Genomic DNA, 16,300 nt, shown 5'->3' with positions numbered 1-16,300 from the left:
TGTACGTTCATTCTATGAATTCGAGAAATGATCGTAAGATCAAATGTAGGACGGTTTCTGTGTACCATTTTATAACTGAGGCCCCTAGACGGATGGGTTTCCTATCGCAATACAAGGAGATATAACTGTTGAGGAAAAACGAATAAAGAATACCAGTCACAGCAGCAGTCTCTCTTCACTCACGTCCAAATCTGTCATCAGGGTTTCCTTGTAGTAAATTTGACTTGAGAGGGCATTCATCAAACTTCCGACTAAAAACTCCAACTTGGAATTTCCAACTAGGAAACACCAATTCGGAATTTTCCGACTAGGAGTTCCTAGTCGAAAATTCCTAATTGGGAATTCCAAATCTGTTTCCTAATCAGAAATTCAGAGTCTATTTTATATTTATTTGTATAAGTAACATTCCTGTGATAGCAATCCGTCCACATTCTGATCTGTGATGATTCTTCTGCATGTGGGAGCATGATTTGAAATTGAATAACATCAACTAGTCCAGTCACTTTTCAAAACGGTTAATACCAAAATTAACTGGAAAAATTTTAAACTGTCAAAAAAATCTATCGGTGTCAGGGCCGAGAGGAGCGCGTGGAGTCTGATCTATCGGTGTCAGGGCCGAGGGGAGAGTGTGGAGTCTGATCTATCTGTGTCAGGGCCGAGAGGAGCGCGTGGAGTCTGATCTATCGGTGTCAGGGCCGAGAGGAGCGCGTGGAGTCTGATCTATCTGTGTCAGGGCCAAGGGGAGAGTGTGGAGTCTGATCTATCGGTGTCAGGGCCGAGGGGAGAGTGTGGAGTCTGATCTATCGGTGTCAGGGCCGAGGAGAGGGTGGAGTCTGATCTATCTGTGTCAGGGCCGAGGGGAGGGTGGAGTCTGATATATCGGTGTCAGGGCAGAGGAGAGGGTGGAGTCTGATATATCGGTGTCAGGGCCGAGGGGAGCGCATGGAGTCTGATCTATCTGTGTCAGGGCCGAGGGGAGAGTGTGGAGTCTGATCTATCGGTGTGAGGGCCGAGGGGAGAGTATGGAGTCTGATCTATCTGTGTCAGGGGCCAAGGGGAGAGTATGGAGTCTGATCTATCTGTGTCAGGGCCGAGGGGAGAGTGTGGAGTCTGATCTATCTGTGTCAGGGGCCGAGGAGAGGGTGGAGTCTGATATATCGGTGTCAGGGCCGAGGGGAGCGCATGGAGTCTGATCTATCTGTGTCAGGGCCGAGGGGAGAGTGTGGAGTCTGATCTATCGGTGTGAGGGCCGAGGGGAGAGTATGGAGTCTGATCTATCTGTGTCAGGGGCCAAGGGGAGAGTATGGAGTCTGATCTATCTGTGTCAGGGCCGAGGGGAGAGTGTGGAGTCTGATCTATCTGTGTCAGGGGCCGAGGAGAGGGTGGAGTCTGATCTATCGGTGTCAGGGCCGAGGGGAGAGTGTGGAGTCTGATCTATCTGTGTCAGGGACGAGGAGAGGGTGGAGTCTGATCTATCGGTGTCAGGGCTGAAGGGAGAGCATGGAGGCTGATCTATCTGTGTCAGGGCCGAGGGGAGAGTGTGGAGTCTGATCTATCCGTGTCAGGGCCGAGGGGAGATTGTGGAGTCTGATCTATCCGTGTCAGGGCCGAGGGGAGAGTGTGGAGTCTGATCTATCTGTGTCAGGGCCGAGGGGAGAGAGTGGAGTCTGATCTATCGGTGTCAGGGCCGAGGAGAGGGAGGAGTCTGATCTATCGGTGTCAGGGCTGAAGGGAGAGTATGGAGTCTCATCTATCTGTGTCAGGGCCGAGGGGAGAGTGTGGAGTCTGATCTATCGGTGTCAGGGCCGAGGGGAGCGCGTGGAGTCTGATCTATCGGTGTCAGGGCCGAGGGGAGAGTGTGGAGTCTGATCTATCGGTGTCAGGGCCGAGGGGAGCGCGTGGAGTCTGATCTATCGGTGTCAGGGCAGAGGGGAGAGTGAGGAGTCTGATCTATCGGTGTCAGGGCAGAGGGGAGAGTATGGAGTCTGATCTATCGGTGTCAGGGCCGAGGGGAGAGTGTGGAGTCTGATCTATCTGTGTCAGGGCCGAGGGGAGAGTGTGGAGTCTGATCTATCGGTGTGAGGGCCGAGGAGAGAGTGGAGTCTGATCTATCGGTGTCAGGGCAGAGGGGAGAGTGTGGAGTCTGATCTATCGGTGTCAGGGCCGAGGGGAGAGTGTGGAGTCTGATCTATCTGTGTCAGGGCCGAGGGGAGAGTGTGGAGTCTGATCTATCTGTGTCAGGGCCGAGGAGAGGGTGGAGTCTGATCTATCGGTGTCAGGGCTGAAGGGAGAGTGTGGAGTCTGATCTATCTGTGTCAGGGCCGAGGGGAGAGTATGTAGTCTGATCTATCGTTGTCAGGGCAGAGGAGAGGGTGGAGTCTGATCTATCGGTGTCAGGGCCGAGGGGAGAGTGTGGAGTCTGATCTATCGATGTCAGGGCCGAGGGGAGAGTGTGGAGTCTGATCTATCCGTGTCAGGGCCGAGCGGAGAGTGTGGAGTCTGATCTATCTGTGTCAGGGCCGAGGAGAGGGTGGAGTCTGATCTATCGGTGTCAGGGCCGAGGGGAGAGTGTGGAGTCTGATCTATCGGTGTCAGGGCCGAGGGGAGAGTGAGGAGTCTGATCTATCGTGTCAGGGCAGAGGGGAGAGTATGTAGTCTGATCTATCGGTGTCAGGGCAGAGGGGAGAGTATGGAGTCTGATCTATCGGTGTCAGGGCCGAGGGGAGAGTATGGAGTCAGATCTATCGGTGTCAGGGCCGAGGGGAGAGTGTGGAGTCTGATCTATCGATGTCAGGGCCAAGGGGAGAGTGTGGAGTCTGATCTATCCGTGTCAGGGCCGAGGGGAGAGTGTGGAGTCTGATCTAGCCGTGTCAGGGCCGAGGGGAGAGTGTGGAGTCTGATCTATCCGTGTCAGGGCCGAGGAGAGGGTGGAGTCTGATCTATCCGTGTCATGGCCGAGGGGAGAGTGTGAAGTCTGATCTATCCGTGTCAGGGCCGAGGGGAGAGTGTGGAGTCTGATCTATCCGTGTCAGGGCCGAGGGGAGAGTGTGGAGTCTGATCTAGCCGTGTCAGGGCCGAGGGGAGAGTGTGGAGTCTGATCTATCCGTGTCAGGGCCGAGGAGAGGGTGGAGTCTGATCTATCCGTGTCATGGCCGAGGGGAGAGTGTGGAGTCTGATCTATCCGTGTCAGGGCCGAGGTGAGCGTGTGGAGTCTGATCTATCGGTGTCAGGGCCGAGGGGAGAGTATGGAGTCTGATCTATCTGTGTCAGGGCCGAGAGGAGCACGAGGAGTCTGATCTATCGGTGTCAGGGCCGAGGTGAGCGTGTGGAGTCTGATCTATCGGTGTCAGGGCCGAGAGGAGCACGAGGAGTCTGATCTATCGGTGTCAGGGCCGAGAGGAGAGTGAGGAGTCTGATCTATCGGTGTCAGGGCCGAGGGGAGCGCGAGGAGTCTGATCTATCGTGTCAGGGCCGAGAGGAGAGTGAGGAGTCTGATCTATCGGTGTCAGGGCCGAGAGGAGCGCGAGGAGTCTGATCTATCGGTGTCAGGGCCGAGGGGAGCGCGTGGAGTCTGATCTATCAGTGTCAGGGCCGAGAGGAGTGCGAGGAGTCTGATCTATCGGTGTCAGGGCCGAGGGGAGTGCGAGGAGTCTGATCTATCGGTGTCAGGGCCAAGAGGAGCGCGAGGAGTCTGATCTATCGGTGTCAGGGCCGAGAGGAGCGCGAGGAGTCTGATCTATCAGTGTCAGGGCCGAGAGGAGCGCGAGGAGTCTGATCTATCGGTGTCAGGGCCGAGAGGAGCGCGAGGAGTCTGATCTATCGGTGTCAGGACCGAGTATGGAGTCGATCTATCGGTGTCAGGGCTGAGAGGAGCGCGAAGAGTCTGATCTATTGGTGTCAGGGCAGAGGGGAGCGTGAGGAGTCTGATCTATCGGTGTTAGGGCCGAGAGGAGCGTGAGGAGTCTGATCTATCGGTGTCAGGGCCGAGAGGAGCGCGTGGAGTCTGATCTATCGGTGTCAGGGCAGAGGGGAGAGTGAGGAGTCTGATCTATCGGTGTCAGGGCAGAGGGGAGAGTATGGAGTCTGATCTATCGGTGTCAGGGCAGAGGGGAGAGTATGGAGTCTGATCTATCGGTGTCAGGGCCGAGGGGAGAGTGTGGAGTCTGATCTATCTGTGTCAGGGCCGAGGGGAGAGTGTGGAGTCTGATCTATCGGTGTGAGGGCCGAGGAGAGAGTGGAGTCTGATCTATCGGTGTCAGGGCAGAGGGGAGAGTGTGGAGTCTGATCTATCGGTGTCAGGGCCGAGGGGAGAGTGTGGAGTCTGATCTATCTGTGTCAGGGCCGAGGGGAGAGTGTGGAGTCTGATCTATCGGTGTCAGGGCCGAGGAGAGGGTGGAGTCTGATCTATCGGTGTCAGGGCTGAAGGGAGAGTGTGGAGTCTGATCTATCTGTGTCAGGGCCGAGGGGAGAGTGTAGTCTGATCTATCGTTGTCAGGGCAGAGGAGAGGGTGGAGTCTGATCTATCGGTGTCAGGGCCGAGGGGAGAGTGTGGAGTCTGATCTATCGATGTCAGGGCCGAGGGGAGAGTGTGGAGTCTGATCTATCCGTGTCAGGGCCGAGGGGAGAGTGTGGAGTCTGATCTATCCGTGTCAGGGCCGAGGAGAGGGTGGAGTCTGATCTATCCGTGTCATGGCCGAGGGGAGAGTGTGGAGTCTGATCTATCCGTGTCAGGGCCGAGGGGAGAGTGTGGAGTCTGATCTATCCGTGTCAGGGGCCGAGGGGAGAGTATGGAGTCTGATCTATCTGTGTCAGGGCCGAGGGGAGAGTGTGGAGTCTGATCTATCGGTGTCAGGGCCGAGGAGAGAGTGTGGAGTCTGATCTATCGGTGTCAGGGCCGAGGGGAGAGTGAGGAGTCTGATCTATCGTGTCAGGGCAGAGGGGAGAGTATGGAGTCTGATCTATCGGTGTCAGGGCAGAGGGGAGTGTATGGAGTCTGATCTATCGGTGTCAGGGCCGAGGGGAGAGTATGGAGTCAGATCTATCGGTGTCAGGGCCGAGGGGAGAGTGTGGAGTCTGATCTATCGATGTCAGGGCCAAGGGGAGAGTGTGGAGTCTGATCTATCCGTGTCAGGGCCGAGGGGAGAGTGTGGAGTCTGATCTAGCCGTGTCAGGGCCGAGGGGAGAGTGTGGAGTCTGATCTATCCGTGTCAGGGCCGAGGAGAGGGTGGAGTCTGATCTATCCGTGTCATGGCCGAGGGGAGAGTGTGGAGTCTGGTCTATCCGTGTCAGGGCCGAGGGGAGAGTGTGGAGTCTGATCTATCCGTGTCAGGGCCGAGGGGAGAGTGTGGAGTCTGATCTAGCCGTGTCAGGGCCGAGGGGAGAGTGTGGAGTCTGATCTATCCGTGTCAGGGCCGAGGAGAGGGTGGAGTCTGATCTATCCGTGTCATGGCCGAGGGGAGAGTGTGGAGTCTGATCTATCCGTGTCAGGGCCGAGGGGAGAGTGTGGAGTCTGATCTATCCGTGTCAGGGGCCGAGGGGAGCGCATGGAGTCTGATCTATCTGTGTCAGGGCCGAGGGGAGAGTGTGGAGTCTGATCTATCGGTGTGAGGGCCGAGGGGAGAGTATGGAGTCTGATCTATCGGTGTCAGGGCCGAGGGGAGAGTGTGGAGTCTGATCTATCGGTGTGAGGGCCGAGGGGAGAGTATGGAGTCTGATCTATCGGTGTGAGGGCCGAGGGGAGAGTATGGAGTCTGATCTATCGGTGTCAGGGCCGAGGGGAGAGTATGGAGTCTGATCTATCGGTGTCAGGGCCGAGGGGAGAGTATGTAGTCTGATCTATCGGTGTCAGGGCCGAGGGGAGAGTATGTAGTCTGATTTATCGGTGTGAGGGCCGAGGAGAGAGTGGAGTCTGATCTATCAGTGTGAGGGCAGAGGGGAGAGTGTGGAGTCTGATCTATCTGTGTCAGGGCCGAGGAGAGGGTGGAGTATGATCTATCTGTGTCAGGGCCGAGGGGAGAGTGTGGAGTCTGATCTATCGGTGTCAGGGCCGAGGAGAGGGTGGAGTCTGATCTATCGGTGTCAGGGCCGAGGGGAGAGTGTGGAGTCTGATCTATCGATGTCAGGGCCGAGGGGAGAGTGTGGAGTCTGATCTATCCGTGTCAGGGCCGAGGGGAGAGTGTGGAGTCTGATCTATCTGTGTCAGGGCCGAGGGGAGAGTGTGCAGTCTGATCTATCTGTGTCAGGGCCGAGGGGAGAGTATGTAGTCTGATCTATCGGTGTCAGGGCCGAGGAGAGGGTGGAGTCTGATCTATCGGTGTCAGGGCCGAGGGGAGAGTGTGGAGTCTGATCTATCGATGTCAGGGCCGAGGGGAGAGTGTGGAGTCTGATCTATCCGTGTCAGGGCCGAGGAGAGGGTGGAGTCTGATCTATCCGTGTCAGGGCCGAGGGGAGGGTGTGGAGTCTAATCTATCCGTGTCAGGGCCGAGGAGAGGGTGGAGTCTGATCTATCCGTGTCAGGGCCGAGGGGAGAGTGTGGAGTCTGATCTATCGGTGTCAGGGCCGAGAGGAGCGCGAGGAGTCTGATCTATCGGTGTCAGGGCCGAGGTGAGCGTGTGGAGTCTGATCTATCGGTGTCAGGGCCGAGGAGCACGAGGAGTCTGATCTATCGGTGTCAGGGCCGAGAGGAGAGTGAGGAGTCTCATCTATCGGTGTCAGGGCCGAGGGGAGCGCGAGGAGTCTGATCTATCGTGTCAGGGCCGAGAGGAGAGTGAGGAGTCTGATCTATCGGTGTCAGAGCCAAGAGGAGCACGAGGAGTCTGATCTATCGGTGTCAGGGCCGAGGGGAGCGCGTGGAGTCTGATCTATCGTTGTCAGGGCCGAGGAGAGGGTGGAGTCTGATCTATCGTTGTCAGGGCCGAGGAGAGGGTGGAGTCTGATCTATCTGTGTCAGGGCCGAGGGGAGAGTGTGGAGTCTGATCTATCTGTGTCAGGGCCGAGGGGAGAGTGTGGAGTCTGATCTATCTGTGTCAGGGCCGAGGGGAGAGTGTGGAGTCTGATCTATCGGTGTCAGGGCCGAGGGGAGATTGTGGAGTCTGATCTATCAGTGTCAGGGCCGAGGAGAGTGTGGAGTCTGATCTATCTGTGTCAGGGCTGAAGGGAGAGTATGGAGTCTGATCTATCTGTGTCAGGGCCGAGGGGAGAGTATGTAGTCTGATCTATCGGTGTCAGGGCCGAGGGGAGCGCGTGGAGTCTGATCTATCGGTGTCAGGTCCGAGGGGAGAGTGTGGAGTCTGATCTATCGGTGTCAGGGCCGAGGGGAGTGTGTGGAGTCTGATCTATCTGTGTAAGGGCCGAGGAGAGGGTGGAGTCTGATCTATCGGTGTCAGGGCCGAGAGGAGAGTATGTAGTCTGATCTATCGGAGTCAAGGCCGAGGGGAGAGTGTGGAGTCTGATCTATCTGTGTCAGGGCCGAGGAGAGAGTGGAGTCTGATCTATCGGTGTCAGGGCCGAGAGGAGCGCGAGGAGTCTGATCTATCGGTGTCAGGGCCGAGGTGAGCGTGTGGAGTCTGATCTATCGGTGTCAGGGCCGAGGAGCACGAGGAGTCTGATCTATCGGTGTCAGGGCCGAGAGGAGAGTGAGGAGTCTCATCTATCGGTGTCAGGGCCGAGGGGAGCGCGAGGAGTCTGATCTATCGTGTCAGGGCCGAGAGGAGAGTGAGGAGTCTGATCTATCGGTGTCAGAGCCAAGAGGAGCACGAGGAGTCTGATCTATCGGTGTCAGGGCCGAGGGGAGCGCGTGGAGTCTGATCTATCGTTGTCAGGGCCGAGGAGAGGGTGGAGTCTGATCTATCGTTGTCAGGGCCGAGGAGAGGGTGGAGTCTGATCTATCTGTGTCAGGGCCGAGGGGAGAGTGTGGAGTCTGATCTATCGGTGTCAGGGCCGAGGAGAGGGTGGAGTCTGATCTATCGGTGTCAGGGCCGAGGGGAGAGTGTGGAGTCTGATCTATCGGTGTCAGGGCCGAGGAGAGGGTGGAGTCTGATCTATCGGTGTCAGGGCCGAGGGGAGAGTGTGGAGTCTGATCTATCTGTGTCAGGGCCGAGGAGAGGGTGGAGTCTGATATATCGGTGTCAGGGCCGAGGGGAGAGTATGTAGTCTGATCTATCGGTGTCAGGGCCGAGGAGAGGGTGGAGTCTGATCTATCGGTGTCAGGGCCGAGGGGAGAGTGTGGAGTCTGATCTATCGATGTCAGGGCCGAGGGGAGAGTGTGGAGTCTGATCTATCTGTGTCAGGGCCGAGGTGAGCGTGTGGAGTCTGATCTATCGGTGTCAGGGCCGAGGGGAGAGTATGGAGTCTGATCTATCGGTGTCAGGGCCGAGAGGAGCACGAGGAGTCTGATCTATCGGTGTCAGGGCCGAGGTGAGCGTGTGGAGTCTGATCTATCGGTGTCAGGGCCGAGAGGAGCACGAGGAGTCTGATCTATCGGTGTCAGGGCCGAGAGGAGAGTGAGGAGTCTGATCTATCGGTGTCAGGGCCGAGGGGAGCGCGAGGAGTCTGATCTATCGGTGTCAGGGCCGAGAGGAGAGTGAGGAGTCTGATCTATCGGTGTCAGGGCCGAGAGGAGCGCGAGGAGTCTGATCTATCGGTGTCAGGGCCGAGGGGAGCGCGTGGAGTCTGATCTATCAGTGTCAGGGCCGAGAGGAGTGCGAGGAGTCTGATCTATCGGTGTCAGGGCCGAGGGGAGTGCGAGGAGTCTGATCTATCGGTGTCAGGGCCAAGAGGAGCGCGAGGAGTCTGATCTATCGGTGTCAGGGCCGAGAGGAGCGCGAGGAGTCTGATCTATCAGTGTCAGGGCCGAGAGGAGCGCGAGGAGTCTGATCTATCGGTGTCAGGGCCGAGAGGAGCGCGAGGAGTCTGATCTATCGGTGTCAGGGCCGAGAGGAGTCTGATCTATCGGTGTCAGGGCCGAGAGGAGCACGAAGAGTCTGATCTATTGGTGTCAGGGCCAAGAGGAGTCTGATCTATCGGAGTCAGGGCCGAGGGGAGAGTATGGAGTCTGATCTATCAGTGTCAGGGCCGAGAGAAGCGCGAGGAGTCTGATCTATCGGTGTCAGGGCGGAGGGGAGCGTGGAGTCTGATCTATCGGTGTCAGGGCGGAGGAGCGGGTGGAGTATGATCTATCGGTGTCAGGGCCGAGGGGAGCGTGAGGAGTCTGATCTATCGGTGTCAGGGCCGAGAGGAGCGTGAGGAGTCTGATCTATCGGTGTCAGGGCGGAGGGGAGTGCGAGGAGTCTGATCTATTGGTGTCAGGGCGGAGGGGAGCGTGAGGAGTCTGATCTATCGGTGTCAGGGCCGAGAGGAGAGTGAGGAGTCTGATCTATCGGTGTCAGGGCCGAGGAGAGGGTGGAGTCTGATCTATCTGTGTCAGGGCCGAGGGGAGAGTGAGGAGTCTGATCTATCGGTGTCAGGGCCGAGGAGAGGGTGGAGTCTGATCTATCTGTGTCAGGGCCGAGGAGAGGGTGGAGTCTGATCTATCGGTGTCAGGGCCGAGGAGAGGGTGGAGTCTGATCTATCGGTGTCAGGGCCGAGGGGAGAGTGTGGAGTCTGATCTATCTGTGTCAGGGCCGAGGAGAGGGTGGAGTCTGATCTATCGGTGTCAGGGCCGAGGGGAGAGTATGTAGTCTGATCTATCGGTGTCAGGGCCGAGGAGAGGGTGGAGTCTGATCTATCGGTGTCAGGGCCGAGGGGAGAGTGTGGAGTCTGATCTATCGATGTCAGGGCCGAGGGGAGAGTGTGGAGTCTGATCTATCGGTGTCAGGGCCGAGGTGAGCGTGTGGAGTCTGATCTATCGGTGTCAGGGCCGAGGGGAGAGTATGGAGTCTGATCTATCGGTGTCAGGGCCGAGAGGAGCACGAGGAGTCTGATCTATCGGTGTCAGGGCCGAGGTGAGCGTGTGGAGTCTGATCTATCGGTGTCAGGGCCGAGAGGAGCACGAGGAGTCTGATCTATCGGTGTCAGGGCCGAGAGGAGAGTAAGGAGTCTGATCTATCGGTGTCAGGGCCGAGGGGAGCGCGAGGAGTCTGATCTATCGTGTCAGGGCCGAGAGGAGAGTGAGGAGTCTGATCTATCGGTGTCAGGGCCGAGAGGAGCGCGAGGAGTCTGATCTATCGGTGTCAGGGCCGAGGGGAGCGCGTGGAGTCTGATCTATCAGTGTCAGGGCCGAGAGGAGTGCGAGGAGTCTGATCTATCGGTGTCAGGGCCGAGGGGAGTGCGAGGAGTCTGATCTATCTGTGTCAGGGCCAAGAGGAGCGCGAGGAGTCTGATCTATCGGTGTCAGGGCCGAGAGGAGCGCGAGGAGTCTGATCTATCAGTGTCAGGGCCAAGAGGAGCGCGAGGAGTCTGATCTATCGGTGTCAGGGCCGAGAGGAGCGCGAGGAGTCTGATCTATCGGTGTCAGGACCGAGAGGAGTCTGATCTATCGGTGTCAGGGCCGAGAGGAGCGCGAAGAGTCTGATCTATTGGTGTCAGGGCAGAGGGGAGCGTGAGGAGTCTGATCTATCGGTGTTAGGGCCGAGAGGAGCGTGAGGAGTCTGATCTATCGGTGTCAGGGCCGAGAGGAGCGCAAGGAGTCTGATCTATCGGTGTCAGGGCCGAGGGGAGCGCGTGGAGTCTGATCTATCAGTGTCAGGGCCGAGAGGAGTGCGAGGAGTCTGATCTATCGGTGTCAGGGCCGAGGGGAGTGCGAGGAGTCTGATCTATCGGTGTCAGGGCCAAGAGGAGCGCGAGGAGTCTGATCTATCGGTGTCAGGGCCGAGAGGAGCGCGAGGAGTCTGATCTATCAGTGTCAGGGCCGAGAGGAGCGCGAGGAGTCTGATCTATCGGTGTCAGGGCCGAGAGGAGCGCGAGGAGTCTGATCTATCGGTGTCAGGGCCGAGAGGAGTCTGATCTATTGGTGTCAGGGCCAAGAGGAGTCTGATCTATCGGAGTCAGGGCCGAGGGGAGAGTATGGAGTCTGATCTATCAGTGTCAGGGCCGAGAGAAGCGCGAGGAGTCTGATCTATCGGTGTCAGGGCGGAGGGGAGCGTGGAGTCTGATCTATCGGTGTCAGGGCGGAGGAGCGGGTGGAGTATGATCTATCGGTGTCAGGGCCGAGGGGAGCGTGAGGAGTCTGATCTATCGGTGTCAGGGCCGAGAGGAGCGTGAGGAGTCTGATCTATCGGTGTCAGGGCGGAGGGGAGTGCGAGGAGTCTGATCTATCGGTGTCAGGGCGGAGGGGAGCGTGAGGAGTCTGATCTATCGGTGTCAGGGCCGAGAGGAGAGTGAGGAGTCTGATCTATCGGTGTCAGGGCCGAGGAGAGGGTGGAGTCTGATCTATCTGTGTCAGGGCCGAGGGTAGAGTGAGGAGTCTGATCTATCGGTGTCAGGGCCGAGGAGAGGGTGGAGTCTGATCTATCTGTGTCAGGGCCGAGGAGAGGGTGGAGTCTGATCTATCGGTGTCAGGGCCGAGGAGAGGGTGGAGTCTGATCTATCGGTGTCAGGGCCGAGGGGAGAGTGTGGAGTCTGATCTATCTGTGTCAGGGCCGAGGAGAGGGTGGAGTCTGATCTATCGGTGTCAGGGCCGAGGGGAGAGTATGTAGTCTGATCTATCGGTGTCAGGGCCGAGGAGAGGGTGGAGTCTGATCTATCGGTGTCAGGGCCGAGGGGAGAGTGTGGAGTCTGATCTATCGATGTCAGGGCCGAGGGGAGAGTGTGGAGTCTGATCTATCGGTGTCAGGGCCGAGGTGAGCGTGTGGAGTCTGATCTATCGGTGTCAGGGCCGAGGGGAGAGTATGGAGTCTGATCTATCGGTGTCAGGGCCGAGAGGAGCACGAGGAGTCTGATCTATCGGTGTCAGGGCCGAGGGGAGTGCGAGGAGTCTGATCTATCTGTGTCAGGGCCAAGAGGAGCGCGAGGAGTCTGATCTATCGGTGTCAGGGCCGAGAGGAGCACGAGGAGTCTGATCTATCGGTGTCAGGGCCGAGGGGAGTGCGAGGAGTCTGATCTATCGGTGTCAGGGCCGAGAGGAGCGCGAGGAGTCTGATCTATCGGTGTCAGGGCCGAGAGGAGCGCGAGGAGTCTGATCTATCGGTGTCAGGGCCGAGAGGAGCGCGAGGAGTCTGATCTATCGGTGTCAGGGCCGAGAGGAGTCTGATCTATCGGTGTCAGGGCCGAGAGGAGCGCGAAGAGTCTGATCTATTGGTGTCAGGGCAGAGGGGAGCGTGAGGAGTCTGATCTATCGGTGTTAGGGCCGAGAGGAGCATGAGGAGTCTGATCTATCGGTGTCAGGGCCGAGAGGAGCGCAAGGAGTCTGATCTATCGGTGTCAGGGCCGAGGGGAGCGCGTGGAGTCTGATCTATCAGTGTCAGGGCCGAGAGGAGTGCGAGGAGTCTGATCTATCGGTGTCAGGGCCGAGGGGAGTGCGAGGAGTCTGATCTATCGGTGTCAGGGCCAAGAGGAGCGCGAGGAGTCTGATCTATCGGTGTCAGGGCCGAGAGGAGCGCGAGGAGTCTGATCTATCAGTGTCAGGGCCGAGAGGAGCGCGAGGAGTCTGATCTATCGGTGTCAGGGCCGAGAGGAGCGCGAGGAGTCTGATCTATCGGTGTCAGGGCCGAGAGGAGTCTGATCTATCGGTGTCAGGGCCGAGAGGAGCGCGAAGAGTATGATCTATTGGTGTCAGGGCAGAGGGGAGCGTGAGGAGTCTGATCTATCGGTTAGGGCCGAGAGGAGCGTGAGGAGTCTGATCTATCAGTGTCAGGGCCGAGAGGAGCGCAAGGAGTCTGATCTATCGGTGTCAGGGCAGAGGGGAGCGTGAGGAGTCTGATCTATCTGTGTCTGATCTCTGTGCAGGATGTGGTTCTGTGGAGTTTCCACTGAAGTAACGCTTCTCAAGGCCTCAGAGGAGCAAGAGTTCAGACGCTGCGGATCCTCGACAGCAAACGCTCAGAGGACGGACACACACACATGAAGACGGAGCAGCCATTCAACCCAGTCTTTTTATTAATGCATTTCAAGTACTCCAAAAAAATTACATCTCTTTGCACAATACGTTTTGAAATGTTACGTAAAAATGTTCAAAGTGAACAAAAATTTAGGTACTGTATAAAACACAGTGAACATTAACAGACAGCAGTATTAATTTTTTTTGTTCATTCGTTTCTCAATTTTAGTGTTTGGCCTATTTTCACCTACGACATTTGGACTCGATTAAGACTTTTTTTCAGTGCACTTTTCCTCTATGAAATTTCACCAAGACTACGTAAAAATTAAAAGAAGTCAAATACAGGCAAATATTCAGATGTCCTCCGGTCCAGACCGTCGCTAAACCACCGAAGTGCCGCCTCGTTCCTTCATGGCAGACGGCAGGAAAAGAAATGGCTCTGCGGCCGGCCTGGACTCGACAAACTCTTGTCTAGAGGCAAACAAAAAAGTATCAAAATGTACCTTCAAATATAACAGAAATTCTCCAGTTACTGTACATAGTTTACACCTTCCGAGATGGACATGACATAAAGTCCTGCTCTGTCAGAGAGGATGAAGCGTGATGTTCCCTCGGGAGCGGCCCTTCACACACCTGAGACTAAGGATGGAGTCTCAGCGGACTGTAAACTAAACCTCTGTGTTAATAGTACCGTGAGAATCCTCTACAGGGAAACTACAGCTACACTTTAAAACACATTTGCAGGGAATCATCGTTGATTTCACGCGAGTAGCTCTTCACAGCAGACGCTGGCTCTGAACATCCCAGAAACATTTACTTCAGTCTGAAACCTGTGGAAGCTCGTGTCTGCCGCCGAACAACAAGATCAAAAGGGAATGATACTTCCCCCGCAATTATAACTATAAAAATGGTTATGAATTGTGAAAAATAAAAACAGTAAAATTAAAAGTAAAAATTGCCAAACAAGTAACCAAGTTTTTATTTCTCTCAATTGCGAGCAAAAAGTCAGAATTACAAACAAAAACTCAATTGCAAGAGAAGTCAGTTTTGCACGAAAAAAGTAAAATTTAAAATAAAAATCAAAAAAATTAAAATTTCGCAATTCCGAATATTTTACACAATTCTGACTATCACAAATCTGACTTTTCTGGCTATTACGAGTTTTTATTTCTCGCATGTATGAGGAAAAAATCTGAATTGTGAGAAATAAAGCGATTTGAAAAAAATTACAATAAAATAAAAAAAAATCGAAAATAAAAAAAGAGATTTGAGAGATAAAAACTGGCAAGAATTCAGAATAAAAGTCTGAATTGTGAGAAAGTCGATCTTTTATTCTGTGGCGGATCCGGGTTTCCGTAGAACCGATCATGATCTTCATCTTCATGGCCGTACCGCTAACACACACACACACACATTAAAATCAAGTTGTTCATGCACATTCCTCATCGGGCGTGTACAGGAAGTGCCGTGGACGTGAGGAAGTGATTCCAGATGAGCTATATACACACACACACACACACACTCGCACAGAATGAAGCACGTAACCGGTGGAATGACGTCGGCCGGATGGCGCGAGACCCGTCCTCCTGGCGCTGACCCGCCGCCTCCGTTTGAGCGTTTTTGAGTCCTGAGTGTTGTCAACAAAACTGTAAATCTCTTATCGACAGTAGAAGAAATACTCTTCGTATAATACAGCTAATATCGTTTCTCTGTACAGCCGTGAGTCTGGAAAAGGGAAGGCGTAATATTTCTGGTCTTACAAAATAAAAGTCCTTTTCCGAGCAGGTGGTTCGGTTCGGGCCGAAGATCCACACGTTTCCTTAAAAAGATGTTGTGTTCATATCAAACCACGTTGAGTCTGGAGTGTTTTCAAAGGAAAGAAGTGACTATCTACAAATACCCCGTGTTAACCTTGGCACGCGAGGGCAAGAACAAACGAACAGACGGAGAGAATGGTTACTGAGGACCGGAGCTGCTCCGCCTGGGAATGAAGGGCAGCGGTGCGGTGAGGACTCCAGTCTGCGGAAGCATTATGGGCTCTCAGCGCTCCACTCGAGTGATGCGGATGAAGCGCTGTACTGGATGAGGAGGAGGAGGAGCGGCCCGGTTTGGTTCTTTGGAGGAAAGCCTCGCTCCATGGTCGGACCGAAGGAGGGCATCCGCGGCCGCCGCGCTCTAGAACTGAAGCCGGGCAGGGGTTAGGGCGAGATCTGGAGGGCGAGGGTTAGGGGGCAAGATCTGGAGAGCGAGGGTTAGGGGGCGAGATCTGGAGGGCGAGGGTTAGGGGGCGAGATCTGGAGGGCGAGGGTTAGGGTGAGATCTGGAGGGCGAGGGTTAGGACGAGAGTGAGGGCTAGATCTGGAGGGCGAGGGTTAGGGGGCGAGATCTGGAGGGCGAGGGTTAGGGGGCGAGATCTGGAGGGCGAGGGTTAGGGGGCGATCTAGAGGGCGAGGGTTAGGGCGAGATCTGGAGGGCGAGGGTTAGGGCGAGATCTGGAGGGCGAGGGTTAGGGCGAGATCTGGAGGGCGAGGGTTAGGGCGAGGTCTGGAGGGCGAGGTCTGGAGGGCGAGGGTTAGGACGAGGTCTGGAGGGCGAGGGTTAGGACGAGAGTGAGGGCTAGATCTGGAGGGCGAGGGTTAGGGGGCAAGATCTGGAGGTTGAGGGTTAGGGGGCGAGGGGGCAAGATCTGCAGGGCAAGGGTTAGGACGAGGTCTGGAGGGCGAGGGTTAGGGGGCAAGATCTGGAGGTTGAGGGTTAGGGGGCGAGGGGGCAAGATCTGCAGGGCAAGGGTTAGGACGAGGTCTGGAAGGCGAGGGTTAGGGCAAGATCTGGAGGGCGAGGTCTGGAGGGCGAGGGTTAGGACGAGGTCTGGAGGGCGAGGGTTAGGACGAAGTCTGGAGGGCGAGGGTTAGGACGAAGTCTGGAGGGCGAGGGTTAGGGCGAGGTCTGGAGGGCGAGGGGGCAAGATCTGCAGGGCAAAGGTGAGGTCTGGAAGGCGAGGGATAGGGGTCAAGATCTGGAGGGCATGGTTTAGGGGGCAAGATCTGGAGGGGAACGGTTAGGGCAAGTTCTGGAGCCGGCGGCGAGCTCCTCCTTCAGTCGGCCCGAGGGTAGCGGCTCAGGCTCCTCAGCGCCTCATCTGGCCCATCTGGTAGTTCTCGCGGGGCTGCCGGTGGTGGCGCTGCGGCTGCGGCTGGCGCTGGTTCTGGTTCTGGCGCGGGGCCGGCCGCTGGTTCTGGTGGCCGTGAGCGTGCTGGTTCTGGTTGAGGTGCTGCTGCTGCTGCTGCTGTTGGGCCGCGTGTTGAGCCCGTCGTCTCTTCAGCGTTC

At 56.3% G+C, this 16,300-nt stretch overlaps 2 protein-coding genes across 3 annotated transcripts in view; one reads left to right on the top strand and one right to left on the bottom strand.

Annotated features, from left to right (window-relative positions):
- The window catches only part of LOC137065564 (hepatic triacylglycerol lipase), a 26,025-nt gene extending 13,004 nt beyond the window's left edge, over nt 1-13,021 (top strand). Inside the window, exon 9 of the mRNA XM_067437257.1 lies at nt 12,883-13,021. Within this exon, the coding sequence (XP_067293358.1) occupies nt 12,883-13,000 (118 nt within the window). The 3' untranslated portion in view covers nt 13,001-13,021. The remainder of the gene's footprint in view (nt 1-12,882) is intronic.
- Nucleotides 13,015-16,300, bottom strand: part of LOC137065563 (disintegrin and metalloproteinase domain-containing protein 10-like) — a 31,158-nt gene continuing 27,872 nt past the window's right edge. For both annotated transcript variants that reach the window (XM_067437255.1, XM_067437256.1), the window contains exon 15: nt 13,015-16,300. In XM_067437255.1, coding sequence (XP_067293356.1) covers nt 16,101-16,300 — 200 coding nt within the window. In that variant the 3' untranslated portion in view covers nt 13,015-16,100.

Source organism: Pseudorasbora parva, chromosome 25 (assembly GCF_024679245.1).
Source record: "Pseudorasbora parva isolate DD20220531a chromosome 25, ASM2467924v1, whole genome shotgun sequence".
NCBI lineage: Eukaryota > Metazoa > Chordata > Actinopteri > Cypriniformes > Gobionidae > Pseudorasbora > Pseudorasbora parva.
The sequence above is the reverse complement of the archived record's forward strand: the minus strand, read 5'-3'. Positions and strand labels throughout refer to the sequence as shown.